We start from the raw sequence: 21,749 nt of genomic DNA, 5'->3' as shown, positions 1-21,749 counted from the left end.
CAAAAGAAAAAAAAGCATTTGCACAAGAACCAAAACAAGAGAGAGAGAAAAAAATATAATGTAAATATAAGAGATAAAGTTGTCACAAAAATTATTAAAAAGTGATTGTATAAATATCATTTATCAAATTTTAAACCTTGTGTTTCTCATAGCAACTTTAGTGCATGATGCACTAATCACTATGCTCAAATTTCTTATAAATGATACTCCCTCCATTCCTTTTTAAGCGTCATTTTTGGAGAAAATTTTTGTTCCTATTCAACTGTCACTTTTAAAGTTCAATGTAATATTAAATGTTGTTTTACCAATATTGTCCTTAGTTATTTATTGCAGAAAGAGAAATATATGAAATAAGATATTAAATGAATAAGGTTATTATAGTAAAAGTATAGTTTATTGCATCAAAAGTAATATCAATTGTTGATTGTCTTAGTTTATATAAAATGTCAAAATGTGACAATTAAAAAAGAACGGAGGTAGTAGCAACTAACTACTATATAAAACTTAGTGTACATCGACTATAGAAGCAACGTCAAAAAAAATCTCAAGCATTGAAATCATTGATGAAAAAATCTCAAGCATTGAATATTATTATAATTTCATAAACGTGTTATTGTTGTGAACTTTGCATCATTTTAAATTTTATTGTTATGTTATTATTTGCATTCCATTAAACATGTACTCTCTCCGTTTCTTTTTAAATGTCTCTTTTAAAAGAAAAAAAATTGTTCTTATTTAAGTGTCACTTTACATCATTCAATGCAACATTAAATGTTAATTTATTAATATTATCCTTATTTATTATTGTGGAGAGAGAAATATATGTAATGAGATATTAAATAAATAAAGTTATTATAGTACAAATATAAATTATTGTATCAAAAGTAGCCACATTTATTGATTGTTTTGGAAGTAGTTTTTATGAATATTGTTGAAAACTTTGTATCATTTTAAATTTGTTGTAACATATTATTTTGCATTCTAATCATTCTGAAAAGTGGATTTGACATTTACATGTGTCCAACAACTATAATGTCACAAATGCTTATAATCATTTGTTTAGTTACTTAATCATATCGTAATTTATAAAAATTTCATGTATCTGTGTATCGTATTTGGGCTCATATTTTTGTACTTTCTCATTTACTGGAAAATAACGAGTAATTTTGGTGCCATCCCTGCTGCGAAGTTTTTTTTTTAGGAGTATCATATAACACCCAGAATCGCAAAATTGAAAATCCACTTCCATTAATGCATTCATAATTGCGAGCCACGGTCCTTTTTCTATTTTTTAGCAAAGCTAGACATTATCATCATCTATGTTATTGATTGATAGAATTCACGCATAATCGATCGTTATAATTCTTCCACAAACAATGACTTATCTTATTTAAAGTAAACAAATCCATGCACCATAATTTGCTTTTGAGCCCATTTGCGTTTCAGGGCAACCAAAATATGACTAGTTAACCAAATTTTATCAAGTACACTGCAACAACAATGGAACATAAAGCATGATAAACAAAAATGACAAAACTCATCTGCGATGCAAACTCCCTATCCTATGCTTTTCACCACTTGTAGTTCGGAGGTAGGAGATTATGCATGTCAGTTAACAGCGGCTTCCTCGTTTCTCTCTCAAATCTTGGTCCCTGGAGACAGAATTTAGCTTTAGCATTTAAGAGTATGAAACTATTACAATGTAAAAGCAGAGAGCACCATTCCCTACCTATGGATGTGGTCAAGAATCAAAAGTCTGGGTCCTGGAGGAATTTTCACATCTCTCAGAGCGCTGAAACAACACATCATAGGAAAACAAAGTACTTTAAGTCAATCAATAGTAAACAAAATAAGTGGAGAAAATCTGACAATAAATAAATTAAGCATCCTACCTGTCATTGAGTAGAGGCAAAGTGTTGTCTGATAATAAGCCTTTCTTAAAATTCTTCTCGTAATTCTGAAGACCAAGGTTTTGCAACATGTTTCTTGTTTTAGCATAGTCAGCATCTTCAGCAGGTGGTCGAGAAAACTTTTGTCCTATCTGCATGATTAATGTATAGTTTAATACATGCTATGGGTTTAAGGGGGTACCAAAATAAAAATCGGAAATACATATAACAACGAATCAAGGCAAGAACATCTCACTTGGGCAACAACCAATAAACCATGTCTAAATTTTTTAACAACACGTAGAAACACAACAAAGATGAACCCAAAAAATTTGTTAATAATCAATAAACATTCACTGAGGCCGCCAACATGAAAAATGAAAAATGCAAGACACATAAGACCTGGACATTCCTTTATACAAATTTGGCATGGACTAAAAGGCTATTAAAAAGTCTATCTTGAAAGAGAAAAGTAGACATGCACTGCCACTGTAAACTAGTTTTACATTGACATCCAATATGAATTGAGTATTTGACAGTTATTTTCAAAGATCGGTTATACACTTAAATAGCAAGCAATATGATAGGTTCTTATTGGGATCTATCTTAATCGTTGGTGCGTCTCCGAGAAACCTCATCTTGCAACAAGGCTTTCAAGGTCATAGTGCTGTTGTAAAATAAATTCTATACATAGGCAAAAATGTTTACATTCTTGAATGGGTCAGTAAGTCAAAGACCTGATGCTATATATACACATACACACACCTACCTAATAGGCCCGACAAGACTTTTTCGATGGATGGCCGAAAATCTGACATTTATAACTACCCAGGCTTGTATTTTACATAGCCCGGTTGACTTGGTAAATATAAGCCTTATGCAACATAGCTTTGGCATAGGGTAGGCACTAGGACTCCAAGGGTGGCCGACCGTTTTCCATTCCTAGTGCAGCATTTATGTTCACCACTGACGAAATGGGGGTACTGCTACAAGATTATTTTGGTTTACAAAGCTGTCAAAAAGATGCATTTTGTTCGTGCTCACCTGGAAAACCCCACCTTGAAAGAGTGCAAAGAATAGTCCAGATGTGACTGCATTTCCTACTTTATTTGGTCCACCCATACCACTTACCAACGAAAACGTGACCCCAGAACCAAAAGCTGCCGCCATGCTGCAATAAATAATTGATTACTGCTATAAGAAGACACATCAATGATGATAAGGACAACAAATCAAAATACTGAGTAGAGCGTTAAGAAATAGGAAATGGAAAATAGCTGTTATATCCGATTTAAACCAAAAGCACCACCACAAGAGCAATTTCATCTACAATAAATCTGTCGGTAAGATTGTCACAATACTAGCATCATAAATCTCTTCAAGTACATGATATATGTTTTTTTTTTTTTTTAATTTGATGACTTGCAACATAAAGTTTGAAATTTAATATTGAGGCTACAACCAGTGATACTCCATCTTATATTGACTTATAAATACATACACTACACCAAGTATATTAAAATATGCATCATAAACGTAACCAGACCAATAACATAAAACGGTGATGACAACAATAACTAAAACCTTATAGCACAAGTTGGGGTTGGCTGTATGAATCATGTAACACCTTAACTAGTCATGAATTTAAGTCCAAACAAAATAACACAAATGAGATGATTATTGCACACTGTTCCCACACTATCATGACTTATTTGACCCTTTTAGACAATCTGTCCTGTCTAACCTAGTGGTTGTGTTTTTAACAATAGTTTTAGCATTTCTAAAACTTGATAACCCTTGCAATGTTATGCTGACATATCTTTGATGGTTTTACCTATGGCGGAGAAAATAAAAACACACAAAATGCTCTTAAAAAACATTCAGGGAAGAAATTTTGATTCGGAAGTTTAACATATCAAAGTATCCAAAGTTTCAACTGCATATGGGTTTGGAGAAAGAATAGAAGGAGAATTCAAATTCAGAGAGAAAAAATTCAGATTTTGTTGACAGCAGAAGGATAATTCAAGTTGAGAAAACTAGATATCTCAAGGCTTATTACTTAATCTTTTCATAAACTCTCAAAGGCTATTTCAAGATTTGCCTCCATCTTGTTCAAAAAAGATTTGCCTCCATCAATTTATGCAGTATTTATTTGGCTTACACTAAGGCTTTGTTTGTGAGTTTGGAGAGGAAGGGAAGGGAGGGCTTTGGGGGAGAAGAGTAGGTGGGAAATAGATAAATCTTCTATATTTTTGGAGAAAGTGTTTTTGTAGATAATGATAAATGAATGTTTATCATTGGTACATTTTTAATTTTGAGAATATTATAACAACATAGATTATTAGGATTTTAACATTTAGCTAAACCCTCCAAAATCCTCCTCCAATACAATTTTTGAGTACCTCCATTTTGAGGGGATGTTTTGTATGAGGCAAAGCAAAAACAAACCCCCAATTTAAGTTCAGGACTTATCCTTTCTCTTCATTTCCCTTTCCTCCTTCCTTTTACGCAAAGCTTTCCCCTCCAATCCCCTCGAAACTCGCAAACAGAGAGAACAGAGAAACTACATACATCATAAACTCATTGCATTTTATTTTCACCTTTATAAAATAAAATACAAATACTATTTTCTGAAGAAAATCATTTCCAGTTATTCAACTAAACCACAATTCACAAAATTATAGCAAAAGAAACCCAAGAACAAATTAAAACCAATGAAATTACATATCTATATATCATACCTAGCAGCAACACATCTGATTGAAAGCATGTCTAGTGTCCAACACAAACACAGAACCAACGCGTGTGATTATATTAAATTATGTCATTTTCTCAAAGTATTCTCATTGTCAAAGTGTCAGTGTTTCTTGTGTCGTGTCGGGTGCTCATGTCTATGCTTCATAGTATCATACAAATAGTTTAGTGTTAATAATTGGACACAGCTATATGAACAGAAAAATATGTATAATTTCACCCACAAGAGTAGTTAATTTATGCAAAAATTGACTCAAGAAATTTCACCTAGATTTAACATCTTCCTTTCCTCTCAACCTTCTCAAAACACAAGTAATACCAGCACTCACACCAGTCAAAATAGCAAAATTCCGAGCCTGAATCAATGGACCTCCAGCAAGAGCCTACAATATCATAAACAACCAACCCTAACTTTTCAAATTCAACAAAAATTAAAAACAATTAGGTTATCAAATTACACATAGAAAATTCGATGAAACCTGTGCTTGTTGAAGAGAAGCCATGGCTTGAGGGTTAAGAGAAGCATTAGGTGGAGGAGTAGGAAAAGCGGAAGATGCATCACCGGTGAGAGTACCCAGGAAAGCACCAATAGCGGCACCTTGAGCGGCGCCGGTTGTGGTAACGACGGCGGCTTCAACGGCGATGGACTGTTTAGAAAGCCAAAGCTTGAAACCATTTTCTAAGTGTTTGTAACGAGTTTGAATTTGGTCAATTGGGTTTTGAAGTTGTTGTGGTAAACCTTTCAACACCATTGCTCCTTGCTTTCCTTGTTCCATTTTCTTGAATTTCAACGCCGCAATGAAATTGTTGGAGGATTGTGTGGAAAGTGTGATGCAATGGAATGGAATGGATATTTTGTTTTTGATAACGTTTGCTTTAGTACGAAACCTTTTTTATAATCTTCTTTATTGTTTTTTAGAGGATTTTTTTATGATTTTATTAATTAATACTTTCAATTTGTAAAATTTAATAATTAGGAAACCGGCCATTTTAAATGGAAAAACCGAAGCGGTGCCATCGTTTTTGTACGCTACTCACCGGATCGCACTCTAATGTGCACAAGTATCAATATATTTTTAGTTAAAACAAAATCAAATTGGTAGTACTATCTTTAAAAAAAAATTCAAATTGGTACCGGGAGTATCATTTGAAATTCAACAATATTTAAATGAGATGGTAAGAAATTTTTTAAGTTTAATCAGATTTTATAATTTTTTATAGAGTTTATAAATGAGAGAAATTTAAAGAAAAATGGTGTTGAAAGTCTCACTTATGCATAGATACTTCGAAAAATAGAGAATATTTACGTGTTAAAAGTCTCATTGTGTATAGATAATTCAAATAATAGAGAATATTTACACAATTTGATTTTGTGTTTTTTTTTTTAAACGGATGTATCCTCCACACGTATCTGCAGAGATCATTCTCTTAAGCATTGTAGAACCTAAATGAACGACATGTTCTCCCTGAAGTTTTGTTTGAATGGATGAAATAGAATGAAGCGGAGCATAATGAAATAAGATGGAATGAAGGTGAGCGAAGCGGAATGTAATAATTCCATTCCACAGTTTGGATAATTTATGAAGGACACAATAATGTTTTCATTTCGTTGTTTGGAAAGTGAACATAACAGAATAAATTATGTCTTTTTTATTTCATTTTTACCCCTATTTAAAAACATCATTATTAATATTTCGTGAGCTTAACTTAGTTGGCATGGATATGCATTGTTAAATGCAGGGGTCGGAGTTCGAACTCCGGACACCCCACTTATTCACCTTGAAAAAAATGAATTCTAATCACTAGACTACTTAATAAAAAAATTATTATTTTAAAATACATTTTTTTTTAGAAACAAAACATATACATATTGGAATTTCTTTCCCGAATCAAGATTCAAGAAGAGAACGAGTTGATGAAATTAATTTTAGATATCCAAAAAAAGAATGTAATATCATCTACTAAACATGTCTCTGGAACTGTCTAGCTATTAAACAAACTAGATGGGTGACCCGTGCGTCGCAATGACTTATTAGCCGAATTATAGTTGGAAATCATAATATGAAATGAACAACAAAATAAACGGACATTTGATTTAAATGTCTTGTCAATGTATAGTTAATTAAAGGAAAATTCTATGGTGAAGTTATGATAATGATTTTTTTGGTGAAGTTAATATTTTAACCAATCATTGAAGATTTGTATATTTAATGCATGACACGTCAAATTATGGGGTGTATAGCACATTTGCTCATATGATGTGCCACTATATCTTTTTTTTTTGGTACATGTGCCACTGTATCCTTACTTGTTGCAATTGTGTCATGATTAAATCAAAATTAAACATTTTTATTATTATTTTATTTTGTAAATCATTATCTCTGTCAAAATTTGATACGCCCACTTCCATCTTCCCCATTGTTGCCCATCACTCCTTGCTTGATTGCATCGGTTACAACATGTGAATTGAGAAAATTGTGTTTAAGGATTGCAGCACAAATTGAATGTGAGATTGATTCCAAATTCCTTAGTTACTGTAGATCGATTTCTTCCTCCCTTTCTCTCCAAAATTCCATATTGATTTATTCCTTCTCTTCTCTCCAAAATTCATCTGCTCCAACACCTTCCATACCCATCTTGCTTAATCAAAATTCATTTGCTCCATCTTCGCAACTAATTCGGAACGGAATTACTCACACCACACAAGATAAGATCGATTTGAATATGTTTTTATTGTAACGGGTTAAAACGATATGAATGTGATTGAAGTTTTATGATAATAACAATCGAATTTGGGGATTAGGTGATTTAGTTGAATTTTCCTGAAATTTTTGTAATTTTTACTGAAACGCAATAGAAATATATGAAAGGATAGCACTTGTGTACCATTATGTTATATAACATTAGCTAATTAAGGTGTGACATGTGGCACACACTTTAAAAAACATATATCAAATAAAACATTTATAAAATAACATTGGTATGTGGCACACTCTTATTGGTCAATGTTATATAACTTTGGTACCTTAATGGTACACAAGTGGTGTCCAGAAATATATAGCATTATCTCAAACCAGACAAGACATCATGACTTCTCATATTATTTTACTTTCTTATGGTTTATTAGCGGCTACCGTTGATTAAATGATTCAAAAGTTTTCTTTCTCCAAATGCCGTCTTGTTTATTTGACTATCAATGATGCTCTGATCAATCAGTGTATATGTTATAGAATAGATATGTTGAAATCTCACGCTAAAATTATGACAATCAACGATGCCGCCTTGTTGAATTTCGATTTCAAACCGCACAGAAGAACATGTTTTAGATTTTGAATGGATTTAGATTTCGATTTTGAATTGGATTTCGAACCTCATCTCAATCTTTGCATTTCGATTTTGAATGGGTTTCGAACGATTTTTGTTAGTGATGAACATGTTTTTCGAATTTGGGACGAAGATGAAGAAAGTTGAATAATTTGCAGATGAAGAAGAAAGGACGAACAAAATGAACAAATGAATAACAAAAAATGATTTTATTTAAATACAATCAGTTAATAAATCAAAAGTAAATAATTTTTGTACGAGGACTGATTTGTAATAAAGTAAAATTTAGTCTTACAGTGGTTTATCACAAAGACACTAGCTGACATGACATCAACAACTATACTATTGACTAAATAAAATAACTTTTTCTAAAAAGTCATTTTCTTGACTACACCATAGAAGCCCCCTTAATTAAAATGTAATATATACCATCACATAAATTATAGAATATTAAAATAAATGTGGATTTTTTATACTACACGTTACGGAATACTTCCTTGTAGACAACATTGGAGGTCATTTCAGTGTCTACATGTTACTCAGGTTTGAGATTTTTGTCCACCTAGAGTTTTGCATCATATTGATCTTATATTTATGTGAAGTCAGCTTGAATGGACCATTTTTAAAACCGACCATAACTTGCGCAAGCTCGTAGGCTGCTCCCTCCTCAATATTCGTCTAAAATTCTTTTACCAATCCTTTCCGTAAAGTGGCATGGATCTTATCCGCCTATAAAAAAATGACAAAATTAACTTGACAAAAAAAACAAAACCTTTGGTAAATGATCACAAAGATTTAGGTGGCAACTTAAACACTTATCAACATGAACACAATTTAATTAATAAACTTTCGTTATAAATTATACAAAATCATAATTAAGTATATGAAGCATCCACTAAAACAGAACCTGACTTAAAAGAGAACAAATATCTTATTCGGCATTCACACCTTTTTTAAACTATGCAAACCATTCACCAAACACTTATCAGTAAAATGTTATCACAAAAAATTATAACAGCTGATTAATCCTTGCATATAGTATGTTAGAAGGGACACTAAAACATGACCTAATATAGAAGCAATGATGGATGAATTATAAGTGTGAGAGCTGTTATTTCATAATGTACGAAATAATTATTTCTCCTGATTGATGAAAGGCAGGACACAATCCATATAAAATTTCAAAATAAACATTAAAAAAAAAAAAACTGAATCTTATAATAACTTCTCATTCTATTTACACCTGAATGATATCGACAGACATAACGTCTCATCCACCAGAAGAAGGTTCATGCAGCTGATCTCGTTAGGATTCTCTTTGTCAGGAATGCATCAGATATGGCCAACCCGAATCTTCATTTTCAGTCCCTTCCTTCCACCAGATACCAAAGAAATTGGAGTAAAAATGGATGCCATGGTTATGAGTAAAATCGCAACACACCAGAAAGCAACAATGATAAAACCACTATATAGATTGTGGTATATAAATGAGAGGGAACAATTATGTTACTTGGCTTTTCACTATATAAAAGTCAGAGTAGGGCAGTTTCAATACAAATACATGCCGTCCAACAAAAACCATTTAAAGCCACCAATTAACACTGCATGGGAATGTGAATAGGTTACAAACAACAGTTATAATCTTAATATATTACTCCCTCCGCCCCAAATTGTATGTCACTTTGGAAAAAAAATTTGTTCCAAATTGTATGTCGCTTTACAATACCAATGAATCATTAATGTTACTTTTTCTATTATATCCTTCACTATTTATTGTCTTCTCTACTTCCAAGTCATTCATTTATCTTTCACATATCATTTATTAAGGACAATTTTGTAAAACAACTCATAATATCTCTTTTCCACACAAAATTAATTACATTTCTTAATACGTGTGAAATGCCCAAAACGTCGTATAATTTGGGACGGAGGGAGTACTACTATAGGGAGCGGATTGTCTCCCGTGAAGTTTCTCTCCAGTCTTCTCCTGTGAAATCCTAGCCTTTCCTTTTTAAAGACATGTCAACGGCTACGATTAAAATCAATTAAATCACAGATTTTGTCTCTTTCACAAACCATTTTCTGCTCCATCCTGCACAGGATTGATTCTAATAAGTTGATTATCAATTTAATTTCAGATTTACTTACTTGGAATAACACTCCCACATGTTGGAACAGATGGAATTGGAAAGTTAAAGGAATTAAGAGAACTTATAATTCAATATTGTTTATTGAATAACACTGTTTCTGAATTTGTGAAATGCCAGAAAGAATTGGAGACAATTTATTTGGAGAAGTTGGATATTTCAAGTTGGACATATTGTGGAAGAGGTTAAGGTTAGTTATGTCGTGGAGATGGGGGTTAAGTCGATTGCAAACGTCTGCTTGCTTGTTCTATGAGTGGCAATGGAACCCTATAGAGTGCTTGTTGCGGTAGGGCTTTGGTGGTCTGTTGTGCTTTCGAGGTTGAAGCTGTGGTATTCAGCGCGTGCGGGACTGTTTTGGCACTGATGTTACTGCTGTATATGACAACATCAGTTTTTCTTGTATGATAGCAGAGCAGATTTTTGTGCCAGTACAACATCAGTTTTTCTGGTTTGATAGTAGCAAGGTTCAGCTGCTGTTTGTTGATAGCAGGGCAGATTTTTTGGGCCAGTTTTTAGGGTGTTGGTTTCGAGTTTTCCGGTATATCGGTGACCTCTGTTTGTTTTCCTTGTCCGCGAGTTTGCTGCGCTTCTTGTACACTCTCGACGTGAATAAAATTTGTTTATTCTAAAAAGAAAAATGTAAAAGAGGAAGAGTTATTAGTTTGTATTAGATTGTTTGTACTAGAATGTAAAATTATAGTCCTGGTTGTAAAAGAGGAAGAGTTATTAGCTTGTATTAGGTTATTTGTACATCAATGTAAAATTATAGTTATGGTTTTAACATGTGATCTTCAAGATATTGTACTTTGAAATTTCGATCAATGGAACCTTATTATTTGTATAGCTTGTACTTGTGATCAATGCAATATTTCTCTGCTTGTCGACAGCTTAAAATAACACATAAAACTGCTCTGCTACAGGTTTTGTTACGGGTATTGCACTGCTAGAATAATGCAGAAAAATAGCACATAAAGCTGCTACAATAGTGCAGAAAAACAACACATAAAGTTGCTGCTACAACACATAAAACTGTTGCCCGCAAAGTATTCTGATTGTAGACCTCTTATGATCAGCTATGCACTGCTAGAATAGTGCAGAAAAACAAATTTTACAGATGCGAAACCAACATGTATAGCAATGCGCAGCCTTACAATTGTAGCAGCAATTTTCTGCACTGTTATAGCAATGCGCAGCCTAACAATTGTAGCAGCTGATTTCTGCACTGTTATATCAGTGTAGGTGTTGGTTTCTGCATTGTTATATCAGTGTTACATTACAAGTTCCATTTCATCTTGATTCAATTTTTACACCTAACAATTGCTTCCGGATCTTTCACATATTACAAGTTTAACTCCATTTGAGTTTAATAGCAGCAATATGCTAAACAATGTATACAAATAATTTGTTTTCATTGATCACAATTTTAAAGTACAAGATTTTAAAGATCAAATGTTACAGCTCTAATTTTACATTTTTTTATTCACGTCGGGAGTGTACAAGAAGCAAAACAAACTCGCGAGCAAGGGTAACCAAAAAGAACTCGCGAGCAAGGAAAACAAACAAAGGTCACCGATATACCGGAAAACCCGAAACCAACACCCTAAAAACTAGCCCAAATAATCTGCCCTGCTATCATCAAACAGCAGCCGAACCTTACTGCTATCAAAACAGAAAACTGATGCTGTCATATACAACAGTAATAGCAGCACCAAAACAGTCTCGCACGCGCCGAATACCACAGCTTCAGCCTCGAAAGCACAACAGACCACCAAAGCCCTACCGCAACAAGCACTTTATATCGTTCCATTGCCACTCATAGAACAAGCAAGCAGACGTTTGCAATCGACTTAACCCCCATCTCCAGGACATAACTAACCTTAACCACTTCCACAATATGTCCAACTTGAAATATCCAACTTCTCCAAATAAACTGTCTCCAATTCTTTCTGGCATTTCACAAATTCAGAAACAGTACTATTCAATAAACAATATTGAATTATAAGTTCTCCTAATTCCTTTAACTTTCCAATTCCATCTGTTCCAACATGTGGGAGTGTTATTCTAAGTAAGTAAATCTGAAATTAAATTGATAATCAACTTATTAGAATCAATCCTATGCAGGATGGAGCAGAAAATGGTTTGTGAAAGACACAAAAATCTGTGATTTAATTGGTTTTAATCGTAGCCGTTGACATGTCTTTAAAAAGGAAAGGCTAGGATTGCACAGGAGAAGACCGGAGAGAAACTTCACGGGAGACAATCCGCTCCCATTTAACATTAACATAGAGGCATGTTTACCCCTTTCCCATGTTAAATCATAAAATAAAAACTTAAATTTATTTTTTTAGAAACAAATGAGTGTTTAATAAACTATCAAAATTCTTTCAAAAAAAAAAAAAAACTATCAAAATTCTATCACTTTTTTCCACTGATACTTTAATTTATCAGTGTGCCATAGCCATTAACATTACTTCCTATAATCTATAGAGACAGACGTTTAGCAAAGGGGTAAGCATGCATAATGTTAAATAAACACAGAAACAAATATTCAGAAACAAATGAATGTTAAATAAACTATGAAAATTATACATTTTTTTTTCCTCCAAAGACCTTGAGATTAGTAACTACATTGACCAAAATATTTACCAAAACATTCCCAGCACCTACTTTTACGATTAAGAAATAGTTATAATTTTTCAAAATATTATTATGAAATCATCGAATTTTAGTTATAGTTATTAACTAAATAAGTATTGCCAGCAATGTCCAGATACAATCTACATTTATCTAACTATAGAATTGCATCAAAACTTAAAATCATTCGTGATCAATAATAAAAAATCCCGTTATTTACATTACTTCATTGCTGGGCTACGTAGGAACAGCAGAGTTGACATATAGAGTACACAAAAAAATAAAAAAAAGAGTGGTAGCTTCGACACTGTTTTATTCTAAGTCCTCTAGTTGCATTGTAAACTTTCAGAGTTGATTATTGCTAATTTTTTATCAATTGTAAATAGGGTAACTACAATATTAAGTAAGAACCTTGAATATCTTTTGCTGTTAACCTTTATTCATCCAAGCATTATTGATTAGGCATTTTTTGTTCATCTTAACAAACAAATCTATTATCTTTGTTGGGAATTTGATGAACTATAATATTTATTCACTTACATAAACTGTTTTAAGAAAAGAAGTATGGCCAATACTGGACCTAATATAACTAAAAGCAGACATAAAATGGCTAATATATAAAATACTGCAACTATTTTATTGAAAACCAATCCGATGAGCTTAGACAAATCTTATTACATTTTGGCTTAATCAAAATACTGAAACTGAAAATAAAAACAGAGAGAACAGGTTTACCAGTGAGGCAGTGGTATGACAAAAGGGTTTCAATAGTTCGCCCAGACATGATGAATGCAAAAGATAAAAAAGATGAAAAGAAGATGCAAGGGTGTGGTTTGATCAAGCAAAGTATGCAGGTATTTATAGGAAGAATTGTGAAGAGATACCAGTGTATGCATTGGAAACGCTCAAAAAATATGAGGAAGTTCAATGTATTCTAAAAGCATGATTAGAAGGAACCGAAATATTAAAAGCTAAGAAATGCATTAGATGAAACCGTTCAATTAGTCAGCAAAGAAGGCACTAAATGTTGCATGAAAATAGGGAATTTACATAACAATACCGAGGCTTTCTGCTAATTTTGAAATTGACAAACATAAGGAGTGAATGAGGGATAATTTGAATTTCAAATGGCACATCGGATGGAGGGAAATATTATCAGGGCTAACATATTAGTAGTAATTAATGATGGACTAGCACAGGTCTTTTAGTAATTTGAAAATATTTTTATATGATAAACCTATAAATCCTCATTATTTGATCAATTATGAGGGGATTCATAATTAAAAAAAAAAATGACAATACAAATATCATTACGTTGAATATATTGATCGGGTTTAAACTCTAATCTCGCAAATATGTGTAAGTTTTGGTAAATTCTACGGTACATCCAAAATATTTGAATGTACCAGTACGATAAATTCTTAAATTAACAGTTAAATGAGTTGTTTTTTGAAGAAAAATATTACATTTTATCATTTATAATTATAATAATTAAATCTTATTCACAAAAAGTGTCAAAGAAATAAATATTGATTTTTTTTATTTTTATTGCTCATAAGAGAGAACTTTTATTACTTTTTACGATAGTATCAAAAAAAAATTAGTATGATTCTTAAAAACAATGAATGATATTTCAAAAAAAAACAATGAATGATGTTTTGGTTCTTATGAAATGATGTTTTCTAAAATATAAATGCCAATAAATAACTCTTTATATCTTAAAATTGATCATTAATTTATAGAATTAGGAAGCAAGAGTACAAGAACATCTCAATTTATAAGTGTACCGTAGAAGTTTCCGTAAATTTTAAGTGATATTTGCATTTTTCATCTACATATCTAATAAAAATGTTTAAAGAAAATAAAAAAAAGAATAAACTTGCAATAATTGTCCTGGAGTTGTACAATGCGCTATATTTTTTTTAGAAAAAATAAGAAATTTGAAAAAAAATATTTACGTCAAAAAAAGAAAATAAATTTGAAAAAAAATATATATCTCAAACTTCAAATTAAACCATTCACTATTTTACCCATTAGACAATCACAGATCTCTAGCTTCAATTCATAAGTCATTCTCTGTTGATTTTGGAGGGCATCTCTTTTTTATCTTTGGAACCTTGGTCTTGTTGCTTCATGGTACCTTTGGTGTGAAGTTTGATCAACATATGACCTCCTTCCATCGTAAACTTTGGCCCTTCCTAGCACTTCTTTTTGTTTTGGATATCATCATTGATTTTGGATATCCTTGTTTTCTTGTCTTGTACTTCTGTTCATGATGGTTAAGCTATGTTGATAGGCTTCTGTCATGAATGGTTAAGCGTTGTGCTTCTGTCCAAGGATGGTTAAGCGTCGTTTTTCTTCTTCTTCTTCTTCTTCTTCTTCTTTTTTTTTTTTTTTCTTCTTCTTTCTTCTTCTTCTTCTTTCTTCTTCTTCTTCTTCTTCTTCTTCTTCTTCTTCTTCTTCTTCTTCTTCTTCTTCTTCTTCTTCTTCTTCTTCTTCTTCTTCTTCTTCTTCTTCTTCTTTCTTCTTCTTCTTCTTCTTCTTCTTCTTCTTCTTCTTCTTCTTCTTCTTCTTCTTCTTCTTCTTCTTCTTCTTCTTCTCTTCTTCTTCTTCTTCTTCTTCTTCTTCTTCTTCTTCTTCTTCTTCTTCTTCTTCTTCTTCTTCTTCTTCTTCTTCTTCTTCTTCTTCTTCTTCTTCTTCTTCTTCTTCTTCTTCTTCTTCTTCTTTCTTCTTCTTCTTCTTCTTCTTCTTCTTCTTCTTCTTCTTCTTCTTCTTCTTCTTCTTCTTCTTCTTCTTCTTCTTCTTCTTCTTCTTCTTCTTCTTCTTCTTCTTCTTCTTCTTCTTCTTCTTCTTCTTCTTCTTCTTCTTCTTCTTCTTCTTCTTCTTCTTCTTCTTCTTCTTCTTCTTCTTCTTCTTCTTCTTCTTCTTCTTCTTCTTCTTCTTCTTCTTCTTGTGCTTCTGTCTTGAGTTATTGAGAACTCTTGATGGTTAAGTGTTGTGCCTTTTATGGCTTTGTGGTTGTTGGCTTCTACCGGATGGTGGTTAAGCGTTGTTGCTATTCTCTTGGCCGATGTATTCCCGACATCTTTCCTCGTATTTTCATTTGCTTAGTGTATTTCCGTGTATTTTCTCATTTCAAGTTGGAAGTGTTTTGAACACCTTCCAACTTGAGGGGGACTATTAGAGATATATGTTAGTCATATACTTACTAGGCTTAAGGTGTCACATTGTAACTAACTTTCTCACCATAGAGCCACAATAGAGCATTGAAAAATGGTAGTAATAATGAGGCACTGCTTTTTTTGCATTGGAACTGTATCCAATAGGTTATTATACTCCATGACTCTTATTCAAATTTGAATGTTATTGGAGGGCAGTGCATATATGCATGGGAAATAGGGTGGGAATAGATAGTGGCGTGGGAAATAGTGTAAATGTCGTACAACATTGTACATGTATCTGCCTTTATCACTAAAACTTGTAACCAGAACACACATATATATATGACACATGTATATATGGGCATGGGAAAGAGAGTAGAATAATATGTACATGAGGATAGGGTATATTAATTTTAGACATTCCTTTGGTATATGCATCGGCAATTAGCAAATGTTATGGGAGGGAAATTTAAAAATTGAACTTAGCTTGATGAGTAGGAAAAACACTAATCAAAATTAAATGCTTGGGTGATGAAGGGAAAATATTATGTTAAAATTAGGGTGAACAATAGCTTGACCAGACAAGCTTTGGTAAGAAAGATAGTTAAAGGGAAAAAGTTAGGTTTAACAATTGCTTAACCTAATAAGCTTTAAGAGTAAAGGATTTGGGATAAAATTGCAATGCAACGTAAGCGCAATTTCTTTACTGATGACCTGATTCTATGTTTTGAAAGAAAAAAAAAATTGTTGGAAAATGGCATTTAGGGAATACGAACTAAAAAAACAGGAAAGCTTACACGGTCAAACAGAAACAAACATCGTTTAATCCAGCGTTTAAACCCTAGTTACTAAAAAGAAAAAAAACAAACATCTCAAATTAAAATAGATATACATAGTGAATTATCTTAATCGAAGAAAACACTTTCATCTCAAATTAAAATAGATGAAATGTCGAAAACACTTTCAACTTAAGTAATAGAGATAAGAAATGTCGAAAACATCGATTAAAATAAAAATCATAGTGTGTATAATTAGATTCTAATTAAAATCACATACAATTGGATGATGATATGCAAAACTATTTATATTAACGATGTATGTAAATAGTTTTCATGAGTGTTTACGGTTCCATACATGGATATAAAAGCCAGCTATCAACAATGGTAAAACACGGAATAAAGCTAGTCCACTTATGATGAAAATCGAAAGATAAATCACTTTTTGTTGCTTGTAACCACCTAAAAGACAATAGTTTTGCCCTGACCACCAATTGCCGTAATGATTAAAGTTTTCATTTCTTTTAATCTAGAGAAGTCATCAAGATCACATGAATTTAAGCAAAATTATTAACGATAACATTAAATATGGTAGATAGTTTGTTGTGTTTTTAAGTCTAAAAGATTCATTTATAGTCAACAAATATAACCGTTGATCGCTAAATTTTTACATGTGTAATCTAGTAAAAAAAAAATATGTTTTAAAGGATGATAGCATTTTTCTTTTACAATACTATTGTTTTTTATGATCCATATTTAAACGAGCAAATAATTTTAGTGATAATTCTTCATACAGGTTGTAAATTTTATTTTATTTTTAGTCAATACAGATTCTAAATTTATTTCCTAAAAAAAGGTTCTGAAATTTTTGTGTATTAAGAAATACAAATATTTTATCCATCTGTTGGTACGAAACGACATCGTTTTACGTTTGATAGATTTGGATTATGAAAATGAAAAACCTGTCTTCAACCCAATTTCTCTTCATCTGTATAGTTCAGCAGTTCCCGCCTTTTCCCTCTGTCGTAAAGGTAATTAGATCTTGACGCAAACACATCAATAATCGATAATTGAATTTCATTTTATGTTATGTTAGCTTTCAGATTTTAGTTCGGTTAGTTCATAATCTTTACACCTTCACTAGTCAACATTGCTTTGTGTTTTACTCGTGCCCATAGCCTGTTCGATCATTTGCTTCACCAATAACACAGCCTTATACACTTGTTTTTCATTTTTTCAGTGATCAAAACCGCTTTCTCGTCTTCATTTACCTCAAAAATGAGCAGTTCTGGAGATAGTTCCCCTGATTGGTTGCGTTCTTATCAGGTATCGACATATTTTATCGACGATTATATGCGCTTTTCGATCTACTTTCACAATTTTAGTCTTCAGATTATACATCAGTTCCTAAGGATTAAGTGTGCAATGCTAATACCATGGTGGTTACACAATTTTGTGCTACTAGGTGCCTACTCCTAATTCGCCAGTTACACTGTCATCTGATTCCGAGTATTTACATGATAGTCGTAGTTTTTCTGATGAGGATATAATTGACGATGAAGATTCATCTCCTAAGTCACCTAAGAATCTTAAGGCCAATAAGAACAAGGGTAGTGCCAAGTCTTCAACTAAAAAGACATTAGAAAGAAAAAGTCTTACGATAGAAGATGAAGCACCGCCCACAAGAAAGAAATTGTACACGCGGAAGGATAAAAATGGTACGCTTGATATTTTATTTTCATTTGGAGTTTTTCTTAAGATGAAATAGTATTTATGGTCAATCAACTTGAGTTATAGAACCCGAGAATCATTCGAGAGTGTTATTTTTTACTGCGTTGTCATTTTGTACTATGATGCAGGAAAGAAGGAGGAAAAGAAGATCAAGCTCGATTCAGACACCGACAAGGAAGCAGAGCATAAAGTAAGACCCATCGCATCTTTAAATGTTAGGTGGCATTTGTAGATTTGGGGAAAAAAAACACATCTCTGTTTACCTTATTATGCGCATTGTGTCAAAAATATGGTTTGGTTTTGGCCTACTATTTATATTGTGATTACTGGTTATACCAATTTTTTTTGCATAGGAATCTATTCATTCAATGTGGGAGCTGTCATCAGACTCTGAGTCATGTCGTGATCATAGCCCAAAAACTGAAGATCAGATTGATCAGGTGGAAACTAAACCCCAAACATCTCAACCTCCTGGTGAAGATGGACTTCTCCGTGACAATGACGGAAAGTCTCCATCCAAAAAGGCTTCAAAGGCAAAGGCATCACAAAAACAAACAGACTTAGAAGATTGCACACCAGTAAAAGGGAAGAAAACGAAGGTTAATGCAAAGGGGAAAGGTATGAAATGGTTAATTTTTATTTTTTAAGAAAAAAATGCAAGACATTGCTCTATCTTCATGCATATGGATATGAAATAGGCACTTTCTTACCATTTTGTACATGTATCTGGAAATGAGACAGGTGGTGATGGAGATGTAGAAGTTAAAGACGAAGAAACTTTTGAAAAGCCTGTTGAACCTAATGTAAGAATTACATTGTTATACTGATTTCCTAAAAATGTTTCACAGCATGGCCATCACTTTGATACGTGGACAAATAATAACAATCAAAGACCATATTTACTGCCTATCCAGCCTGGCATTCTAAATTGTACTTTCTATTTGTTCCAGGTTTCCTCCTCAATATTGCCTTTGATGCTTTCTGAGAAAGTTCATCGCACAAAGGTCAGGTGGCAACTATATAATTTACAGATTCCCTTTGCTATATGATTGGTTTTATAGTTGTATGGGCCATGTTTAAATACTACCACAGGGACAACCAGATGAGTAACACATTTCACTTTCGAAAACATAAATTTCGTGGAAGAAAAGTTGATAGTCTGGTTTATAATTTCGTTTTGAATGGAACGACAAATGGCATGTGGGTTTTTTCGTAAAAATCATATTTGCTGTAATGATTTTCCTTTTTCATGAAAAAGGAAACGAGCCAATCCTAAAAGGCTGCTCTGTTTTGCAGGCTCTTGTTGAGTGTCAAGGTGACTCCATAGATCTAAGTGGTGATATGGGAGCTGTAGGGAGGGTTATTATCTCAGATTCCCCATCTGGGGATCAGGAAATGTGCTTAGATTTGAAAGGTATCTTAGTGCACATGTTTTCTGATTAACTAACAAATATCGCTGTCTTTACCGTATAACGACAAACACACACATCTTGATGATAACACTGCGTATACATGCAGAACCATAATACAGCTTAGCTATTTTAAGGGCTGTCTGATTGTTACGTGTTGAGTTTTCTAGAAATAGCTGACTGTATCTTACATGTTTTAAAAAAAGGGAATCTCAGACTCATAATCATAAAACCTTGATTTTTAGCGATTACCTCTTTTTGACATTTTGATTTCTACTCCAAGTTATATGCGATGTAATGTGTCCATTGTAAGTCTTAATTTTCTTGTTACACTACTTTGTCTAATAGTGGTATCCTAACTGATTGTTCAAATCTTTATTTTCTTTTCAGGAACAATATACAAAACATCTATAATTCCTAGCCGGACGTTTTGCGTTGTATGTCATCTTGGATGTAATCTGCATTTATCATCATGGCCTTGAAAGTTTTTATTTGGCCTTGTAGCTAGTGACTTCCATGATTAAGATACGATACCTTTTAAATATTGCTTTCATACGAGTTTTCTTCTTTTTTTCTTTTCAGGTTAGCTTTGGGCAGACAGAGGCAAAGGTCCGTTGTTATCTAGATTTTACTTATTTGCTCACTTTACGTTGTAAATATGTCCAAATACATCTTGATTACTACTTATCAGTTATCTACGTATCTCCTCATTTATTTACTTATCAGTGATTAGTCAGACTTGACCAGGATTTTGTTAAATACGGTGCCATTAATATTTAACCTGTAACTTATTTTCAGATAGAGGCCATCATGAACGACTTCATACAGCTGAATCCACCGTCTGATGTTTATGAAGCTGAAACTATGGTTGAAGGTAATTTGCATCCACCAACAGTTAACTGGGGATTTTATGTCTGGTAGTGCTGCTTTAAATATTATTTTACCAAAAAAAAAGGAAAAATATTATGCATGAATTCTTTGCCTGACATCTATTATTTTCATGTGAAAAGGGACATTGGATGGTTTTTCCTTTGATTCTGACGAGGAAGATGGTAAGAGGCAGAAAACCACCCACCCATCTGATCAAAACGAGCACGCTGAGGAACAGACACCTGGTAAATCCAAACGGAAAGCGGACAAAACATCAGTAAGTTTCCCAGTTGCTATTGGTTTTAGATTTGTCTGTATTTATAATTGAAATTGCTGGTGCATACATATTTAGTTGCTGAAAATTCGATGCAGGGTGCTGAAAAGAAAAGAGGTAAAAATACTGGAGGAAAATCACAGCCAAAGACAGCAAAGAAGAAAGCTCCAAGTTCCAAGAGGGCAAAGCCTAAGAAATGAGTCAAAGAAAGATTCTATTATTTACTGTATATGCCTGTACTAAATAACTGATTCTTGAATTAAAAGTAGGATGCTGAATCAATTTACCAATGACAGAGATGGTAAATCCGCGATAGTAGATCAGTTGCTGTTAGAATTCTTACCAAACCCCGAGCAGGAAAATTTAAAAATATGGTCTGCTGAATGAGTTATTATCAATTCCTTGTTATATTCCTCATTATAATGTTTCGATACACTCATTGTGATTTTCTTTTCCAGTCAAATGTTATTTCATTTTTTTTTAAAGGAAAATGTTATTTCAATTTGTTTGCTATCTTTTCTTTTAATTTATCCGCACTAGCTAGCTGGTTCCAGTGGGTTCTCAAGTGTAATATTATCACTGCTCATCATTTCCACCACATTAAGTGGCCTTTTTCTTTTGATTTATCGGGTTCTATTTTGTCAACAGGAATCATACATAACGGGTTTGGAAAAATGCTAAATTGAACAATTATTTGAACCAACCTAGTTGTTTTACATTGAGTTGGTCAGGTCATCAATCATCATGTTGATTTGGACGCGTGCCCACCCCAGCTACCAA

The 21,749-nt window shown here is 32.8% G+C and overlaps 2 protein-coding genes across 2 annotated transcripts; one reads left to right on the top strand and one right to left on the bottom strand.

Annotated features, from left to right (window-relative positions):
* Positions 1–1,338: 1,338 nt before the first annotated feature.
* Positions 1,339–5,524, bottom strand: LOC11421679 (chloroplastic import inner membrane translocase subunit HP30-2). The gene is made up of 6 exons (XM_003602392.4): positions 5,123–5,524; positions 4,911–5,026; positions 2,934–3,060; positions 1,893–2,041; positions 1,730–1,792; positions 1,339–1,652 (listed from the first exon to the last, which is right to left on the bottom strand). The coding sequence occupies exons 1-6, from the start codon at positions 5,417–5,419 to the stop codon at positions 1,613–1,615; spliced, it is 792 nt and encodes a 263-aa protein (XP_003602440.1). The 5' UTR covers positions 5,420–5,524; the 3' UTR covers positions 1,339–1,612.
* Positions 5,525–17,537: 12,013 nt separating this feature from the next.
* Positions 17,538–21,414, top strand: LOC11443488 (DNA-binding protein BIN4). The gene is made up of 13 exons (XM_003602387.4): positions 17,538–17,716; positions 17,926–18,011; positions 18,151–18,403; positions 18,545–18,606; positions 18,770–19,034; positions 19,158–19,219; positions 19,367–19,420; positions 19,713–19,830; positions 20,216–20,262; positions 20,408–20,434; positions 20,624–20,699; positions 20,836–20,972; positions 21,068–21,414. Exons 2-13 carry the CDS (start codon positions 17,964–17,966, stop codon positions 21,167–21,169), a joined length of 1,251 nt encoding a protein of 416 aa, XP_003602435.1. The 5' UTR covers positions 17,538–17,716; positions 17,926–17,963; the 3' UTR covers positions 21,170–21,414.
* Positions 21,415–21,749: the final 335 nt, after the last annotated feature.

The sequence above is a fragment of the Medicago truncatula genome, chromosome 3 (assembly GCF_003473485.1).
Source record: "Medicago truncatula cultivar Jemalong A17 chromosome 3, MtrunA17r5.0-ANR, whole genome shotgun sequence".
Taxonomy (NCBI): domain Eukaryota; kingdom Viridiplantae; phylum Streptophyta; class Magnoliopsida; order Fabales; family Fabaceae; genus Medicago; species Medicago truncatula.
The sequence above is the reverse complement of the archived record's forward strand: the minus strand, read 5'-3'. Positions and strand labels throughout refer to the sequence as shown.